General features: G+C 39.7%; 4 protein-coding genes and 1 non-coding gene across 5 annotated transcripts; 1 reads left to right on the forward strand and 4 right to left on the reverse strand.

The window, feature by feature from the left end:
• Positions 1-1579: 1579 nt before the first annotated feature.
• LOC101304061 lies at positions 1580-2732 on the reverse strand. The gene has a single exon (XM_004291303.1). It carries the CDS (start codon positions 2440-2442, stop codon positions 2110-2112), a length of 333 nt encoding a protein of 110 aa, XP_004291351.1. The 5' UTR covers positions 2443-2732; the 3' UTR covers positions 1580-2109.
• Positions 2733-4782: 2050 nt separating this feature from the next.
• On the reverse strand, positions 4783-9193 carry LOC101304351 (endoplasmin homolog). Its single transcript, XM_004291304.1, has 15 exons — positions 9024-9193; positions 8764-8884; positions 8506-8653; positions 8328-8408; positions 8119-8230; positions 7906-8032; positions 7674-7812; positions 7307-7412; positions 6974-7179; positions 6652-6867; positions 6395-6560; positions 6073-6214; positions 5812-5962; positions 5295-5699; positions 4783-5164 (listed from the first exon to the last, which is right to left on the reverse strand). The coding sequence occupies exons 1-15, from the start codon at positions 9088-9090 to the stop codon at positions 4904-4906; spliced, it is 2448 nt and encodes an 815-aa protein (XP_004291352.1). The 5' UTR covers positions 9091-9193; the 3' UTR covers positions 4783-4903.
• A 1286-nt stretch (positions 9194-10479) lies between these two features.
• LOC101307757 (pathogenesis-related protein 5-like) lies at positions 10480-11605 on the reverse strand. Its single transcript, XM_004292895.1, has one exon. The coding sequence runs from the start codon at positions 11503-11505 to the stop codon at positions 10480-10482; it is 1026 nt and encodes a 341-aa protein (XP_004292943.1). The 5' UTR covers positions 11506-11605.
• A 1091-nt stretch (positions 11606-12696) lies between these two features.
• TRNAL-CAA lies at positions 12697-12780 on the forward strand. The gene has a single exon. It is a non-coding gene; the product is annotated as a tRNA-Leu (tRNA).
• A 2723-nt stretch (positions 12781-15503) lies between these two features.
• On the reverse strand, positions 15504-17908 carry LOC101304644 (thaumatin-like protein 1-like). Its single transcript, XM_004291305.1, has 3 exons — positions 17713-17908; positions 16929-17625; positions 15504-16302 (listed from the first exon to the last, which is right to left on the reverse strand). Exons 1-3 carry the CDS (start codon positions 17768-17770, stop codon positions 16086-16088), a joined length of 972 nt encoding a protein of 323 aa, XP_004291353.1. The 5' UTR covers positions 17771-17908; the 3' UTR covers positions 15504-16085.
• Positions 17909-18066: the final 158 nt, after the last annotated feature.

Raw genomic sequence — 18066 nt, forward strand, 5'->3', positions numbered from 1 at the left:
GCTTGAGGACCTCTAGCTGAGACCTGAGAGTGTCAATTCTCTACGGGACTTGCTTCGCTGTTTCTCGGTGGTTGTTTGTCTTTCGCTTTCAGCCGTTGGATGTGATGATGTGTGTACTTGAGGAAGTAATAGACGGTTGAGGAGCATAGAAGTGGATAGTAGTGGGAAAAGATACAAACAATGTTGCTTTGGTAATTTTTAATTATTTACGGCATATAAAACAGGGGAGCATTTCTAACGAAAGTCTTTAAGTCGATGATTTTTTGTTTATCCCACCTTTCGATATTATATTTATATCTTGACTGTTCAGTTTATAGGTATTTATGAGTATATCATTTCTCTAAATATTCAGCTATATTAAAAATTGTTAAGGCATTTATAAGTGTGATATATCAATTAAGAACTTGAACGGTTCATATTTGACAGAGTTGATTCGTCTATTAATTTGATCTAGTTTGTTATCTTAACGAACACCAATTTGGCTGAAAACTTGTATAAATGATCTACTCATATAAACCTAAAAACTGAATAGATGAGATGTCAAAATGTGATAAAAAAAACATAGATCTTTTAAACCATAAACCGAAAAGTCTTTAACTAGTCATTAACTTAAGAGTTCTCACTATAATGGTTCCCAATAAAACAGTAAATATTGTGCCACAAAACAAAAATTAGACTAACACAAGGCTTATCGTATTGATACATTATATTAGGCAAAGCTTAACTATATGAGAGGCAACCTTAAGGTTTTGTATCTCACCTAATGACAGTTATGGTTATGAGGTAATGTGGTTAGGCAAGTGTGACATTTATATGTGTATATATGTAAAGAGACTTCACAACTATCACGACATTCTTGTTTAAGCTATATACGCTATTTTGATTACAGAATGACTAATGATATACAACAACTATCGTTTATTTTTTATATAATATACAACAATTGCTATGAGTCGAACAAAAACATTTTAACATAATGAATATTTATGTTCTTAAATGAAGAATTATAACAGTGATTACGTGTTTTTTAAGTAAATTTAATGTAGACATGTATAATATATGTTGTACGTTTCTCTTTTCTCCTAAGACACATGGTCAATGACCTCAAGCATGCTTTATTGCATTAGCCATTGCACACCTATCAGGCCATTAACAATTTTCATAAGTCGTATCAGAATCTCTACTCTTATTATATCCACTAACCACTACGGTGAGAGTGAGACTAGAGGTCATCGAAACCGATAATGCTCTACTTAAATTCCCTGATGACAAATTCCATGAGCTGCATATTCATCTATGAACTCTATTGTTGTGACGGCATAGCTCATAAAGGACACTAATTTTCGGATGGTCATATATGGAGTAATAGAATTCTTACCTCGGCCATGCTCTTTGATAATGTAAACTCGAGTTGTTCGAGAGGTTTATCTTTATAATTTTCTTTTCGTATCAAAAATATATATATATATATATATATATATATATAAGTTGTTGTCATATATTTTAAGTTTTCTTATAATTATACAAGAGTCTACAAATTATGATCCATGTTATAAAACCCTCATCGTTCAAATCAAAATGATATTCTTCTTTAGTTCTTTAGGTTTGTCAAAACATGCTTGTTCATATCTATGCTCCATTCGACGTCGTTTTATAATAGAGCTCACAATTTGTACCCTTCTTCTCCCCTAGATTGTAACAAAGGAGAAACCCGATTCCGGTCTAACCACGGCGGTGGCCTTGTTTGGCTAGAATTGGATTAAACGCCATGGATCCTGTCATATGCATGCTCCTCCACTCCCCCATAATTCCAGAAAATGCAAACCGACGTTTTATTTACAAACACGAATATTCTCTTGGATTATTTATGTACAATTCGTTTCTGTTCCTTCCTAACAAAACAAAATATCAAACAAACTCCCTAATCTTATATAATTCAAAACTAATTAAACAATACCAACAGAGCAAACCCCTGTCTACCTCCATGTGTATGCATCTCGTAGCCAAAGCTCAGCTCGATCGAGTCTACTCCACTCTGACCAAACGAAAACGAAGACTCAAACCACATATTTTACATTGTTCAACACCACAAAACACAAAGCCATTTCTTCACGAAGAGCCATAACTAACAAGCTGTTCGGGAAGCCTAAACCGGACCCGAGAAGCCGACGACCGGACGGCGACGCCATGCCAGCAAATCCCACCCTTGCAACTCTCGTGGACTTCGGCATCATCGCGGGAAGTGACAGCATACGTGGCTTTGCGCGACACGTCCCACGTCAGCGTCAGGACCAGGATAAGGCAAACCACGACGGTGGAAGCAAGCAACACAAAGAATCCGCCGAAGCTCCGACCAGAGACCACGCCGTAGGCCTTGATTCCGGCGATGACCGCCACGTATATCGTCGTCAAGTTCCCCACCACCGCGTCAGAAACCGCCATTTGGCTCGAGAGAAAAACACAGAGAGAGCACTTAATTTGACTCCGTTTAATTGACGAGTCGTGGTTGGCGGCTATTTAAAAGAGATTAGGAGTTGAAACGGGTCCACTCATGAAGTGAATTAAGCAAAGTTTTGCTTAAGACAACTGCAAAAAATCTCAAAGGATTAATTGGAACTTGGAAATTAAGGCTATGTATGAGTGAATGAATCTTCCTGGGAATGTTTTGGTATTTATGATTATCGTAGTGGAAATGACGAAAACGACATCGTACCGATGATCTGAAGTCGGGTGTCAGATAGCTCTCCTTGGCTACTCTTCTTATCTAGGGAGTTTTTGGGAGAAGGGAAAGTGGAGCACATTGGTGTCGTACACACCCGCCAAATTGTTTGATGATCACATCATGTGATCATGAGCCTAACAATGCGTACGTGGCCGCACCGGACTCGGCTAAATAATTTGGTACTTTGGTTTGAAATTAATTACGTTAGAGAGGCTTACTTTGGTATGTGATTTAAAAACTTAATTTTTTAAAAATTTAGTTTTAAATAAGTAACCACTAACTTATTTTATAAAATTATGGTTATTTAAACTAAAATTTTAGATAAGCATGTTTTAAAATTTTACCAAACATAAAATCTATCTAAAATAGTGATTATAAGTGATTTTAATCCTCAAAATTCAATACCAAACTGGACCTTTGAGGTTTATAAAACTGAATTCATGGTTGGAAACTATTAAATAGATTTTTCTTGGTTATTAATGGTTTTCATCAAAAAAATATAACAAACTAAGATCTGATAATAAAAATCGGATTATTCAATTTTAGTGATTTTAATCGAGTTCTGAGTTTCTCAAGGAACAGTGACGATAGCCTTCTAACTGGCGGATCGTGAAAGTAATGATATTTGGCCACACACAAAAACGAAAGATTACATGTCCATGATGGGGAGGTCACGGTTCAACGTTATGAGATATATTAAGTTGCAACCTAAAACAATCAGTCGTGCACCTTTTGTTTATAAGTGGTTTCATTTTGCTTGGGATAGTTTTTTCTTTGGTTATCATCAACTTTTTTCTTGGATAGTTGCTGTTGCTTGAAGTGTTTCTTTGTAACCACCCTATAATTAAGATTATGAAACGGGACTAAAAGGTGATTACTGATTAGTGCATAAAAATGTGATAGGGGATCTGCATATATATTACATAATAGTTTCATTTCTTCAAGCAAGTAGACAGTTAACGAGATGGAAGAGTGTGATTCTCCTTCTCATCATAAACATGTCACTGACACTTATTGTAAGGTAGGTTGTAAGTAATGTTGATCATGCATTTGCATCTTGGTAGATGGATAATGAGATGCAAGGAACCAATTGTACCATTCTTGAAACGAACAAAAGGCTTCCATGAGTTCCATCACTTGGATCTAAATTATTTGTTAAATTCAACCACAGCTAATAGACCAAGTGGAAGAACTGCCAGTCATATGCACTATTTATCCTCAAAATCAAACGGAGGAGAAAAGAACACCTCTCGGTAAGTGAATAGGACCATTACCATCATGTTGAAGCCCTCGTTTGTCCAAACTCCAAAATCCAAACGCACATACCAAGACTCCTCGGATAGATTATGCATATCCAATTATCCATGTATTATATAGGGTTGTTCAGATAGAGAATCTATATATAATCGTAGTAGTCATTTGTTTAGGACCACAAACGTTAGGCTTCAAGACAGTTTTAGCGTGGCAAAACAGCGACATCCCTAATACAGTAGGCTTAAGATCTTAATTCAACTCCTTAAGCTAAGTCAGGAAATGGTTCTCATCACTAGAAAAGTTTAATGAAGATTTCGGCCTTCGTCTAGTGACATATCTTCCTATTAACAAGTAGAAGGATATAAACATTTAATCTAGTAGAAGGATTTCGGCCTTCGTCATTTAGTCTAGTGACATATTTTCCTATTAACAAATAGAAGGAAATGGTTCTCGTCACTATAAAAGTTTACCCGATTAAAAAACAATTCAAGATTTAATCAAATGGGAAAGTCGCCATATCGGGGCCCAACTCTAAATGGCCTCATCATTTTAAGCTTTTGGATCGTGGCCCACTGCAATTGGTCTCATCATTTTAAGCTTTGGGCCCAACACCGCTTTCCCACAAAAAGTAGAGAGAAAATATTTTAGAAAAAAAAAAAAAAAAAGGAACCAAGAGAGCTTGAAGCACAATTAAATGGAAACACATTGTATTTGCAAAGAAAATACATGACATGGTCCCTGAAACTCGTTAACTAAAAAACTGGAGACAAAATTCAGGCTATATGATTACAGTAAACCTATTATCTAAAGTCTTAAACTTCAACAAAACGGAATCAAATTGAGCAATGAAAGTGATTTCCGCTTCTCTAAAGGCTGGTGAACCATGAAAGGCCATAAAGCTCATTAGGGGTAAAAGTATTAAGAAACCTACAACTCGTCCTTCAGTGAATCTGCATTAGCAGCTTCAGCCTCAGGGGTAGCTTCGTTTGCAGGAGTTTCAGCCTCAGCCTCAGCCGGATCTTCAGTATCATCTTCCTCCTCAACTGTTGCGTCAGGGTTGATGTTTAGGCTAGACTTCACTGAACTGTAGATGCGGGAAGCAAAATCCTTCGGGTCAGGAAGTACAAAGCCACTCTCCATGAGTGCAGTCTGGTAGATAAGCTGTGCTGTATGCTTCACACTCTCGTCCTGAAATAGCAAGCCACTCGATGATTAAGATAACAGATCCAACAGAGCAAAACTATAGGCATAGACTTAGACCACTTGATATGTTTCTGAATAATGTAAGTGTAAAAGGGGAAAGAGGCCTAGAACATACCTCAGGGTTCTTTACTACTCTCTCCCTGAGCTCCTTGATGATTGGGTGCCTTGGGTTAATCTCAAGTACCCTCTTGCCGCGCATGTATGCTTGCTTGGCAGAATCTGACAAAGTCTGAGATTGCATGATCTTCTCCATGTTTGCACTCCATCCAAACTTTGAAGTAACAACCACGCATGGTGTGTCAGCCAATCGGTTGGAAAGCTTCACATCATCGACATTGTCACTGGCAAGAGCACCCTTCCACCATTTGGTGAGTTCCTTGTATGATTCCTTGAGTTCCTTATCTTTTGAGTCTTTTCCGAGTTTCAAACCCTCCTTTGAGACATTCTGGAATTTCTTGTCTTCATAGTCCATCAAGTATTGCATCAAATACTCATCAACTGGATCGGTGAAAAAGATAACCTGCAACAATTAAATAAAAGGTAAACACAGATGAAACTAACGCCTGCCTTTCTGATGATCCAAAAAGAACGACTGGGAAGAGGCAAAAGGACTGGGAGGTATATTTGCCTACCTCGTATCCTTTCTTCTTTAGTCGCTCAAGGAAAGGAGAATTATCCAATTGTTCCTTGCTGGTTCCAGTAAGATAGAATATGTCCTTCTGCCCAGATTTCATCCTTGAAATGTACTGATCCAGTGAAGTCAGTTTGCCATCTGACTTGGTACTGTCAAAGAGTTCAAATTAGTCGGTCAGCCCATGCAATATAAGGAGAAGGGTTCTTAGAAACTAAATATTGGAACTAGCAGAAAACAAAATATTACATAGCACAAATACCTTTCAAATCTTAAAAGTTTTGCCAAACGGTTTCTGTTGGCCGCATCTTCAATAATACCAAGTTTAATAGACTTGCCAAATTCATTCCAGAATCTTGTATATTGGCCTCTCTTCTCATCATCATCATCGGACTTCTCAACATCTGCATCCAAAGTAAAATTTAACATCAAACAAAAGTGAACAACTAATTATCTGTCCCAGGTACAAGTATAACACCAACGGAGCATCTAGCTCAGATTTCTATACAAATGATAATGAGTGCAAGCAGTCTATCATTGACATGATAATGATAACAATACAGTATTATACTCAGATACCATACCTTTCTTGGCCTTGTCATTGGACTCATCAGGATCTTCTTCAGCAAGTTTACGGATCATATCAAGGGCTTTCCGGATAAGCTTTTTCTTGATTGTTTTTAAACTGCTGTGTGCTTGAAGCATTTCACGTGATACATTGAGTGGCAAGGTGTCAGAGTCAACAAGACCCTGATCATAGAGCATAAACCATATTTTAGTAAGCATTTGCAAACAAACCCATAGATACGAGTGAAAATGAAATAAACATATCGAATATTACCTTCAAAAAGCTCAGATACTTTGGCAAAAGCTCATCAAATTCATCTGATATGAAGACTCTTCGCACATACAACTTCAAATTGGATTTGTTGGCATTATAGTAGCTCTCATATAGATCATGAGGAGCCTTAGGGGGAACAAACAAGACAGCCTTGAATTCTACATCACCTTCAGCGGTAAAGTGGCTCCATGACAAAGGCTTTTCCTCACTGAAATCCTGTGGAAAAAATAATAAAATGAACAATTGATGAATGATGATATGACAAGTACGATGAGTGGTTTTTTTAGCTTCTAAAGATTCTGTCATGCAACCAGTAAGTTACCTTGGCAAGGGTCTGATAAAATTTGGCGTACTCTTCTTCGGTCACCTCCTTAGGATTGCGCAACCATATTGCTTTAACATCATTTAGAAGCTCCCACTCTTGACTTGTTTCCTTTACCGTCTTTGTCTTTGGTTTCTTCTCAGCATCTTCATCTTCATTTTTCTCAGCGTCCTCTTCAGTTTCTTCCTCAGAGGGGGTGCTTTCAGCTGTTCACAATGGTTGAGTAAGAGCAATTAGCAACTATGTGCAAGGATATGAACCAAACTAAATAGACTTTTAAGGAATGCAAATACAACATCTCGAAGCTAAGCTTCTACAATAAAGTTTGCATACATGATTCCTCTTCTTCCTCATCAGCAGGGACTTCCACATCAACCTCTTTGGTAGACCAGATATAGATGGGGAAGTTGATAAATTCAGAATATCTCTTCACCAAGTCCTGCAAGAACAAAAAAATTTATCATGAGATACATCTTAGCCTCACCAATAATTTTACAGGGAAAAAATGTTGGGCCTTTAACCAAAAGAAAAGAACCAACTAATAGAGATACAAATGTTATTCAGTATCATAAGCGTAAAAATATGGGAGTGAACTGTTTCTACTACGCTAATAGAAGCTAAAAGTGTAGGCAAACCCACATGAGTAATGGTTCACATGAAACTAGATAATCACAGTTCAAATATTTTTAAGTTCACTCACTTTTAGCTTGCTCTCTTCCAAATATTCCCCTGCTTCTTCTCTAATATGCAATCTAATTTCAGTACCACGTCCTAGTGGTTCATTAAATGTATCCTCGGAAACTACAAATGAGCCATCAGCCTTGGACTCCCAAACATGCCTGAAACACAAGAAATTAATATGAACATTACTCACAATAAGCCGTTTAATTATTCTCAAGCAAAACAAATTCAATTTGTAACAAAAGTCATACTGTTTGTCATCATTGTGTTTGCTAATAACTTCGACATTATCAGCAACAAGGTAGACGGAGTAAAACCCAACTCCAAATTGTCCAATGAGATTAAGATCACCACTTGTTTGCATCTTCTCAACAAACGCTGCACCAAGAATTACAATTTCAATCAGTAAAGCCAACACGTAATGCACCGGAAACTTTGACACTCGATATAAAAGCTAAAGATACCTGAAGTTCCAGATTTTGCTATAGTTCCCAAGTTCTTGATCAAGTCCTCCTTTGTCATACCTATACCTCGGTCACGAATAGAGAGGATTCTCTTCTCTTTGTCTAACTTAATCTGCATTATGTATTTGCAAATCAGTGAACAGAGTTCAATAACATATCATTCAGTACTAAACTTAATACTAATAGAAAAGCAAGCAACATCAACCAACCTGGATTTCGAGCTTAGTGTTATCACCTTCACCCAAGATTTCCTTATCTGTGAGGGAAAGGAATCTAATCTTGTCCAACGCCTGAAATTCACAATTATTTACAATTCAGTACGAAATCCACCACACATTTCTAACAAAACATTCTACAAAAACACTCGAAAAGTCAAAGCAAGCTTACATCAGAGGCATTGGAAATCAACTCCCTGAGGAAAATGTCCTTGTTACTATAAAGCGAGTGGATAATAATATCCATGAGCCTAGACACCTCAGCCTGAAACTCAAACTGTTGAGCGTTGCCACGTCTCTTTGACATTGACTCCGCCTCTCTGAGATTACATCCATTCACAAATTACAACAAACTCCGGCTTAAATTTTTGAAAACCTCTATACAAATCATACATCAGATTATTCAGATTATTCAACTAGAAGCTCTAACCTCTTAGCGACATCAGAATCGGTGGAAAGCCCATTCGGAACGGCGCCGATCTTCTCCTCAACCTTCGGCGGATCTACAAGCTCGTCGGAGTTCGCTTCTGCATTCGCCTGTAATTTCCTTCCTGAGAAAAAAAAAAAAACAAAACAGATCCTCAAAACCCTACCCCTTCAGATACAAACTCAGAAACAAAAAGCAATACAGGATCTCCGATTCGAGATCTACAGAAATGTATGAGAGAATAGCATAGGTTGACGACGAACCTTGATCCGGGAGAAGAGAGAGAAGGCACAGCAGTAGCAGAACGGAAGGGATCGTCCACTTCCTCATAGCTATGAAGTGTTTCTAGTAACTTCGCCTCACTCAGATTAGTCTGCTCAAAATTGTGATTGATCTAACCAACAACTTGGCGATGAGTATATATAGCTCCGGTGACTGGTTATTAAACTTGAGCGTCACTTTAACGGCGACTTAAATCTGGATTGGCCAGGTTTTGCCAGCGTGGACGAATTAACGGGTTGTGATTTGGTTTTGCATACGTGGCGGAGTTTTAGTGGACGGTGTTTGTTCGCTTGACGTGGAGAAACGGAGGAATGCGGACGGCCCTACCGACGACTGGGGACTTTCGAGTCGCGGTTGACCAATGTGGGGAGAGCTTGTGTTGCAGCGTGGATGATCGGACGGCTTGGGATTGGTTTCGGTGACATGGCAGCTTCTTATTGGTATGTTGTTTCGTACTCGACGTGGGGAAAGCAAATGAGATGGGCTGTTTATAAATTCGATTTTCAAGCGAAACGAGAGGGAAGGCCCATTGTACTTGATAGGCCCAGTCCAGTGAATAAGATTGGATCTCCCAAGTCCTAGTATTAGCGGTTCATAATGAAATGTTCAAATTAGTCATCTTGTAGTTCTTAGGCTCAATGGTGAGGAAGGGTTGAGAATTTGGTTAGATTAAGAATTTGATTCTTTTTCCAATATAACATAAAACTATTCTTAATTCTTTTTCCAATATAACATAAAACTAATAATCATATCTTGTACCATGTTATTAAGCTAATTAGGCATTTTTGCACTTACAAAGTATCTAATGGAATTGAAACCCTTATGGTAGATACGTATCGTATCATCATAAATGTTCACCTGGTCATCAACTAAACCACCCTTAGGGTAAAGAGAATTATCATTAAGTTGTGAAGTTGTGATCAATGCATCTTGGACTGATGGGCCTTGAATAGTTAAAATTCCTTCAATTAAAAGTCCAAAAAAGTGATACTCAAAGCCCAACATAACCTAATTTGACATCTACCTGCAAGTGTTTCTTTGATTTTTAATTGAATACACATAAAGAAAGATCTGCATTCCATTGATATATGTTCTAGACCATTGAGTAAGGAACAATCTTGCTGTTTATTGTTTAAGCAAAGTCAAATCTCAGCTCACCAACTAAAAGTTACCTATACATGTGTGGCCATGGAGGCCAGGCCAGCTACCAGCAAGATTCAAAGTTAAGCAACAAAACACAATCAAGTTCTAAAATATCCCAAGTAAGATCTTTGAGCAATATGAACTTTCCTTCTATTCGAAAAGGTTCCTAAATAGCAGCTTACATTGAAAACTATAACTGTTGTAATCTACACACACCAAACCTAGCCTAAATACGTTACAAAACTTCATGAAGGAGATAGGCTGCATTTCACATGGCTATAGTCCCCTTACAAATCAAACCAATAGAAAATAAAACAAGATTGATGAAGCAGCCATTGCAATAGAAGCAAGGGCGCCCTTGGATGCGTCACTACTAAAACTCGGTGACGAGCCAAAATAATCCATGGTGTATCCGCCTCCACTCCCATCCGTTGCCCTCGTTGGCGTTGCCGGCGCTGTTGGTGTCGCCGGTGTTTCTGTTGGCGGCGGCGGAGGTGTCACCGTCGTTGTTACTGGCGTTGGTTGTGTTGACGTTGTTGGTGGTGTTAGTGATTGTGTTGACGTTTTTTGACTCGTTGTGGACGAAGGGCAGAATGTTATGGCGTAATCAGCTCCACTGCATGTGAACGTACTGGTGCCATCATCGTACGCATAGCTATACGCCGTCGGACACGCCGCCTTAAACATCTGCGAGTAAACGGACGGCTTACACGTCGAAGGTGAGCCATACGCTCCGCTGCAGCAGTACTCCGGCGTCTGAAAAGCCTCGCAGGCGCTCCTACACCCGGCACCGCCTCCGAACTGTAACTCACTAGGACATCCCTTGTTCAAGTTCACCGAGCACCCGGTAATAGAACAGTCACCGGAGCCACCGCTCGGTTCGACCAGCATAGGCAAGTTGAAGCCATCAACTAGGCTGACGTCATAGAAGTCTTTTGTATCACCGGAACCGATTGTGAACTCGGCGAGAGTGGCGGGAGGGATTGCACCGGCACCGTTGCACTGGAGTTGGTTGGAGCCGCAGTCGGCGCTGGTGCAGGAGCCTTGGCCGGTGGTGGGGTCGAAGTTGCAACCGGTTCGGCCCCAGAACCTGCCGGACCAGCTTGGTGGGGCTTGAAGTGAGCGAGACTCGCCGGGCTGGAGCTGGAATCCGGTGGTTTCTAGTGGAGGGCTGGAGGAACCGGAGAGAGTTCCGGGATAAACAGCGTAATCGCACCTGTTTATGAATGTAAAAGTTGTCGAATTAACGCTGGTTACACAACTTATGAGCAAAACAATGAGAATGATATGTAGAGGGGAACGGAAGATCGAGATCGACATTGCTTGGATATGAAGGAAGTAATAGCAGAATTCTCTCCTAAAAGGGGGGATGGAATTGTTAGAACTGCGATGAATGGGGTTGCCTGAGGTCTTTTATAGGAGTGGAGAGAAACAACGTTTCTAGTTACAGTAGGAATCCAATGTGCTGTTATTGGGAAAGAAATAGGAAAGTAGAGAAGTATATTCCTAGCTATTTGAGGAAACAATCCACACGGAATATAGCCACATGAAGAAGGTGGTGATGCTTCTTTACGTTTTCCCAGCTGCGATTGGACTAACTTCACCGACGAACAGAAGGAAGTAATTTATACTTTGATGGTTGGTTTCATGGTGATGACTGATGAGAGAATAAATGTCTGTGTTTTATAGAAGAGAGGAAGTTTTGATTGTTTTGTACAATGACAAAAGGAAAAAGTGCAAAGCTAGGTAGCTCACACGTGTTATTTGCGAAGGTCAAATACTCCATCTCAGCAAGACAGCAACCATATATGGGTAAAGCTAAGATATTAAACAATGACTATATTAACCAAAAAAAAAACATGACTATGGGTAAAGCTAAAGATATTAAACAATGACGGGTCGAGTGACTTGGTTATTTAGTTAAGAACGATAATATCAATGTTTGTTGATCATTTATAGGAAGTATATATATTGTATATATTTTTCACATTTACAAGATTGTGTATGTTAGATTTAGTGCTATGTCAATCTTAAATCATATCAAAACAGTAAAGCTTAAGTGTGGAATATGTGAAAAACAAACTAAATTGATCGATTACATTTATCAAGTGTTATAATTATTGAGAGAATTTATTTCTTTCTATTCGATAATTTTTTGATTTAGTATGCGTCAACAAACTACACCTAACAAACGTGTTCAATGTAAGCATCTCAAATTAATACATTGCCATGAGGTTTGACAACTTTGTAAATAGAATTAGATTCTCATAATATGGTAATGGCTACACTTTCTTCTGGCTAAGTTTGATGGAATCTGAGCTCATAGAGAATTTCAATTACTTTGTTTCACAAGTTAAATGCACTTAGAAGTGAAGTGAGGAGGAATCGACTTGCGCGTAGGCTGTAGCATAGTATGCAACTCTAACCTTTTGAGTTCTTTCCTATCAGCAAGCAAGTATATTACTTGTATACAGTAATCAATATAGCTAATTGCAGCACAATACATCAAATGTCAGGATGGCCGAGTGGTCTAAGGCGCCAGACTCAAGTTCTGGTCTTCGAGAGAGGGCGTGGGTTCAAATCCCACTTCTGACATATAATATAATTTTTTTTCCCATAACAATACAGTAGCAATACAATAAAACAGTCGAGCGTGCTTAAAGTATGTCTCCTAGATCGATAGCTAAGGATCCTGGACTCCTCGAGTACATTAGTCTAAAGCAGAGATCAGTCGGATATGTGTTTAAATCTTGCTGTGGTTTTGATGATCCAATTATATATCCAATCGGATTTGTAGCACACCAAAATTCGTGGTTGTTGTGAGTACTGAGAAAAAAGGGGAAATCTAAAGCTAATAAGGGGGCTATCCATCAACAATTCGCATCAGGATGACATGCAAAAGTGAAATGTCTACGCTGCATGCATGTTGGAATTTGGATAACCGAAAAGTAAACATATATCTTTTGCAGCTTGTGCAATATCTACTGCAGCTCTTGTGCAATATTCTGGGGTGTATTTGGCTTTAGAAAAGAGAAGAAGGAATCAATATTTGCTTGGTGTCTGTTGAAAAGTCTAATACGTGCCTCATCGGCTTATCCAATAGCTTTAGAGTTTGGAATCTACAACTAGCTAGCAGAAATGGACTTCTCATAATCAGAAAGAAACACAGTCAGAGCTTAGGCAGCTAAGCATCCTTTACATGACTACAATTGAAACAAAGTCATTAAAATTGAAGATTTTTTCTTCGAAACGTTCTTGCTTCTTTAATCACTTAGCCGCATGCATAGGTTCCCTGATTCGGATTGTTATACGTATATGTCGTATCATAGATGCTCATAGTCTTTGCCTCCCAAACAAGCGTAGTCAACATATTTGAGCAACCTTAACCTGTTGGTCGACGCTCATTTTATTTTCCAGGGGCCTAGCTGTTTGCACTTTGTTTGTTTTTTCTGGGGAGCAGATTATTATTCCAGTAATGATAGAGATGCCTGAACAGAAACCATTAATTAAGAGAAATATTATTGCAGGATAGGAGATAAATAGATAGCTAGATAGCTGTTGAGTATAAGCCAGCAGCCAGCGATGGTTTTGTATGAGTCATACTCTGATCGAACATCTCACTCACAGTGACTAGGATTCCAAATCTTATTGGGTCCTTGATCAAGATATGTCATGACCAGATGCCATTTTGGCGCGCAGTTGATAGAACAACTTTCTTGGAGGACGGTTGCAGGCACTAGTTGGTAGACACCAGCTTCTGGGTTTTGACTAATTAATAAGAAAAAAAATCAACCAAGTTACGCATAAACTAGATATGATAAATCGTGAGGGGTGAATTTTCTTCTGTTGGTGACTTGGTGGCGTGGACAAGTCAGGTAAGCTAGCTAGCCCATGATCGTGGGTATGAGTCATATCGAGGACGAGTACTGGGCTACCAATCGTCGGCCAGACTTAATTTGATATAAGAAAGGATCAAGCAAAGTTGATCTTATTAACAATTTATGTGCTTGAGGTTTTTCCATTGATGTAGACCTCTGCCAGCCCCATGGCCTATTCTAACCCACAAGTTGATTCACAGTGCTTATTACACTGCAATTGGGTGCTGCTAAACTAGACAACAGAACCGCTGTATGCCTTAAATAAGGGCATTTATATAATTATATGAAGTTTGCCTGATTAGGTGATGGTTAAATATAATTGATCATCTTTTAAAGTAGCTGAAAATTCATGGCCTAAATAGTCTCCTTATTATCTTATATATATTGTTCCTTCTTCGTGTAACACATCACCATGCAATCATGCATATTCAAATGAATTATACCAATAGGTTTATTGCCGGGCACTTTGTTAACTACGTTATCAAGTCCACTAAACACAGATCAATACATATGATAACATAAAGGACTTCTCAGATGTTTCTTTTGATGTAGTAGTGCTTGCATACCATGCTTCAGAGTTCAGCAAATTAAGTAAAATATCAAAGACACTCAAATCGTAATCGTTTAATGATTGTAAAAGACAGATGGAAATAGTAATCATCAAAACGTTGCTTCAAAGGACCATCAAGACCCATGAAAATGTTATGCGTGGTTGATAATGTGTTAATCAGTAGGAGTGTTGGACCATGCATATATGGGGCAGGATCTCATAATGACATGGTTAGCTAGGATGCAATGCATAATCCATGTGCAAAGTAAGTTAGTACCAAACGTTACGATGATTATGTCTCCTCACTCACATGACATTGTAGTTCTCCCAAGTCCCAATCATGTACGAGTCATGGCCGAACATGCTTGTGTCGATGAGTGCGAAATGTAAAACGTAAACAAACAGTAATTCGAGGGACGGCCGGTGAAAGTTTTAGTTAAGTGATTAGTTATAGAGATAAAGGCTGAGTTCATAGTTGTCATTAAGGTCATCACAAGCATCACCTTCCACGCCTTGAACAATCCAATACTTGTTTACATTATCTAGCACATTAAGATCATCTAAAATTATAATTCTCACATCAATTATTCTTCCATTCATGTTTCATGTAATGCCAAATTCAATTAGTATAAGAACACAAAATGCTTGGTGACATGCTTATTTCCAAATTAGGGTTGTTTAGTTCTTCTTTTCGATTACTGAAAAGAAAACGTTTACTATATACTAATACGGTTACAACCCGTATACTGTCCATCACTCTTTGAATTACATTTTTACCCCCATTTTTATGTTGATTTACGTTATTGTCATCCGGTCTAGGTTACTTTGTAATTACTATTTTGTCCTATTTTTTTTAGTAATTTACAAAATGCCACACTCTCTCTATATTTGGGAATTGAAAAAAAGAACCATATATATAAATTTGCTCTTCTCAGACCCACAATAACGCACGGGTTAAAATTCCTAGTACAAACTAAAGAACAAAGCCTCTATCAACTCCTATTTTCTAAGTGATCCAAATGGAACTTTGAGAACATGGTGGTTTAGTTAAATTACATAATCATATCTCAGTTAAATCTCCAATATACAAATGAATCATGACCCTCCATTTAATGTAAAAAAAGATTATTCGGATAACATGGTAAATAAATAAAGAATATATATATTCCCTAATACTCGACCTAACAGCTAGCTAACCTAAGCTTTGGCTCCAGATTTCAGTATCAATCGAATTTCAGTTTCTATAGATAGACGGACAACGACATCCCGTCTGCCTCAATAGATAGTGTCGTATAAGTACGTAGCTGGCGGGTGGGTGGGCTTTACCCATCTTGCCTGACTCGAATCCGCGTCAGCCGGCCACAATATGGGGACCCAACGAAACCCCCAAATCACATGGCCCATGCTTCGGAAAAGGCCTAGACCCAAAAAGGCGCGGGGGCCCACGTTCCCGGAACCAGCCATATCACAATTTAGAAGAGGTAGTGCTGCCACAATAGCCAAACAGCCACCGTGACGCTGACCGCACCGGCAGTTGCATGCGATGCGAACACGTGGACGGACGTGAACGACGAAGATGTTACGCTTCCGTCAGCGTCAGAGGCGCCTTCATACACCATTGTGCTGTTTATCTCCGGCGAGTTGCTGGTCTGAGCCGGCTGTGTGGTTTGGCCTTGCGAAGCCTTCTGACTGTGAAACACAAAATGACAACGAACGGAGTCAGTAAATTTTACCGTTAGAATTTTACCGTTGCGAGAAATAATAGTGGTTTGTTTGGAGTTTGTGCAGCGCTGAAAAGAGGGAATCAGAATATCTCTATATTCTGAAAAGCCTAGGGATATGCGTTTTCAGCGTGGGATATACATCTTTATTTGTGCATTTAATTTTTAGTTTCTGTATTGGAGACCACATGGAAATGCCTAATTGACCAGCTAGACGGCTAGAACATGGCACAGGTTCCCCCCAACCACTACTAAATTCTTAATCAATCATCTACTACAAATTATTATGCTAATATCTCATGATCTGTTTAGTTGGCTAGTTTAACCCTGTTTAGTTGGCTAGTTTAACCGACACCGTTGTTAAGAGTTCGTGTTTTCTGAGATGGCATGATTAAGTGTTAAAAGAAGAGTCAAATTACTGAAATGCCCACTTCACTATACACTAACGGCCCTTTTTTCACCCGTCTAACGTTCATATTGGCAGGCTTTTGTCAGTATGTGCAGGCAAATTCACCCTTTTTAACTTTAACGTTAGTGTGAAAAAAAGAGGGTGGAGAGTAATAAAATGTAGTAGGGATATTAGTGTAAATTTACCTGGTGTTAGGGGAGGGACAGAAGGTGATGGTGTAATCGGCATTGGCACATGTGAAGGTGCTGGTCTTATCGTCATATGCATAACTGTAGGCCTGAGGGCACGCCTTCTTGAACACCTCCGAGTACGAAGACGGCTTGCAAGTGTCGGGTGTAGCGTACGCGCCGCTGCAACAGTACTGCGGCTGCTGAAACGCCTCGCACGCGCTCTTGCACGCGACGGCGCCTTGGCTTCCATCAACGCTACTCACCTTGAGCTCCGACGGACAAAGGCCGTTGAGGTCGACCACGCAGCCGGTGTTGGTACAGTTGGTGCCGGTCCCGCCCTGGGGAACCACCAGCATGGGGAGGTTGTAACCGTCTACGAGGCTGACGTCAAAGAAGTCAAGGCCGGCGTCACCGTCTAAAGTGAACTCGGCGAGTGTTGCGGGAGGTGCGGCGCCGCTTCCGGAACATTCTAGCTTTCCGGAGCCGCAATCTCCTGTGACGCAGGAGAATTTTCCGGTGGAGTCGTGGGAGCAGAGTGTTCGGGCCCAGAAGCGGCCTCCCCAGGAGGCGGGGGCGGTTAGGGTCTTGGTCTCGCCTTTTACGAGAGCGAAGCCGGTGGTCGGAAGCGGCGGGACTCCGGCGTTGGAGAGAATGCCCGGCCATACTGTGTACTCGCATTTGTTTACCATTGTGAATGTTGTTGACAACACTCCTGTATAAAGGGAATTAAACTCAAATTAAGATTACTAAACTGAAATCGGAAAGTTAAATGTACACAGAGACGAAGTTAATTAATTACCTGATGTAAATAGAGCGAGAAGGGTGAATAGAGAAAGCGAGAAGGTTAAGGTAGCCATTTGAGCTCTGCAGCTAGCTGGAAATGGAGGAGGAGGATGAGGATGGTGGGAAGAAATGTGAGAGTAGTTTGTGGTTGGTGTCCCTCCAGTTCCAGCAAATGTGATGAGAGAGAGAGAGAGAGAGAGAGAGGAGGGAGGAGAGAGAGAGAGCAGAGGGGGAGATAAGAGGTTCATGGATTTGTGTATTTATAAGGGAGTCTCGGATTCTAGTGAGGGCCCAATATGACCAAATCGGACGTCTTCATTTTCACGGTGACCTCTAGATGGCTGCAAGGTTATTGTGGTCGTAAAAATAG

This window comes from Fragaria vesca, linkage group LG2 (assembly GCF_000184155.1).
Source record: "Fragaria vesca subsp. vesca linkage group LG2, FraVesHawaii_1.0, whole genome shotgun sequence".
NCBI lineage: Eukaryota > Viridiplantae > Streptophyta > Magnoliopsida > Rosales > Rosaceae > Fragaria > Fragaria vesca.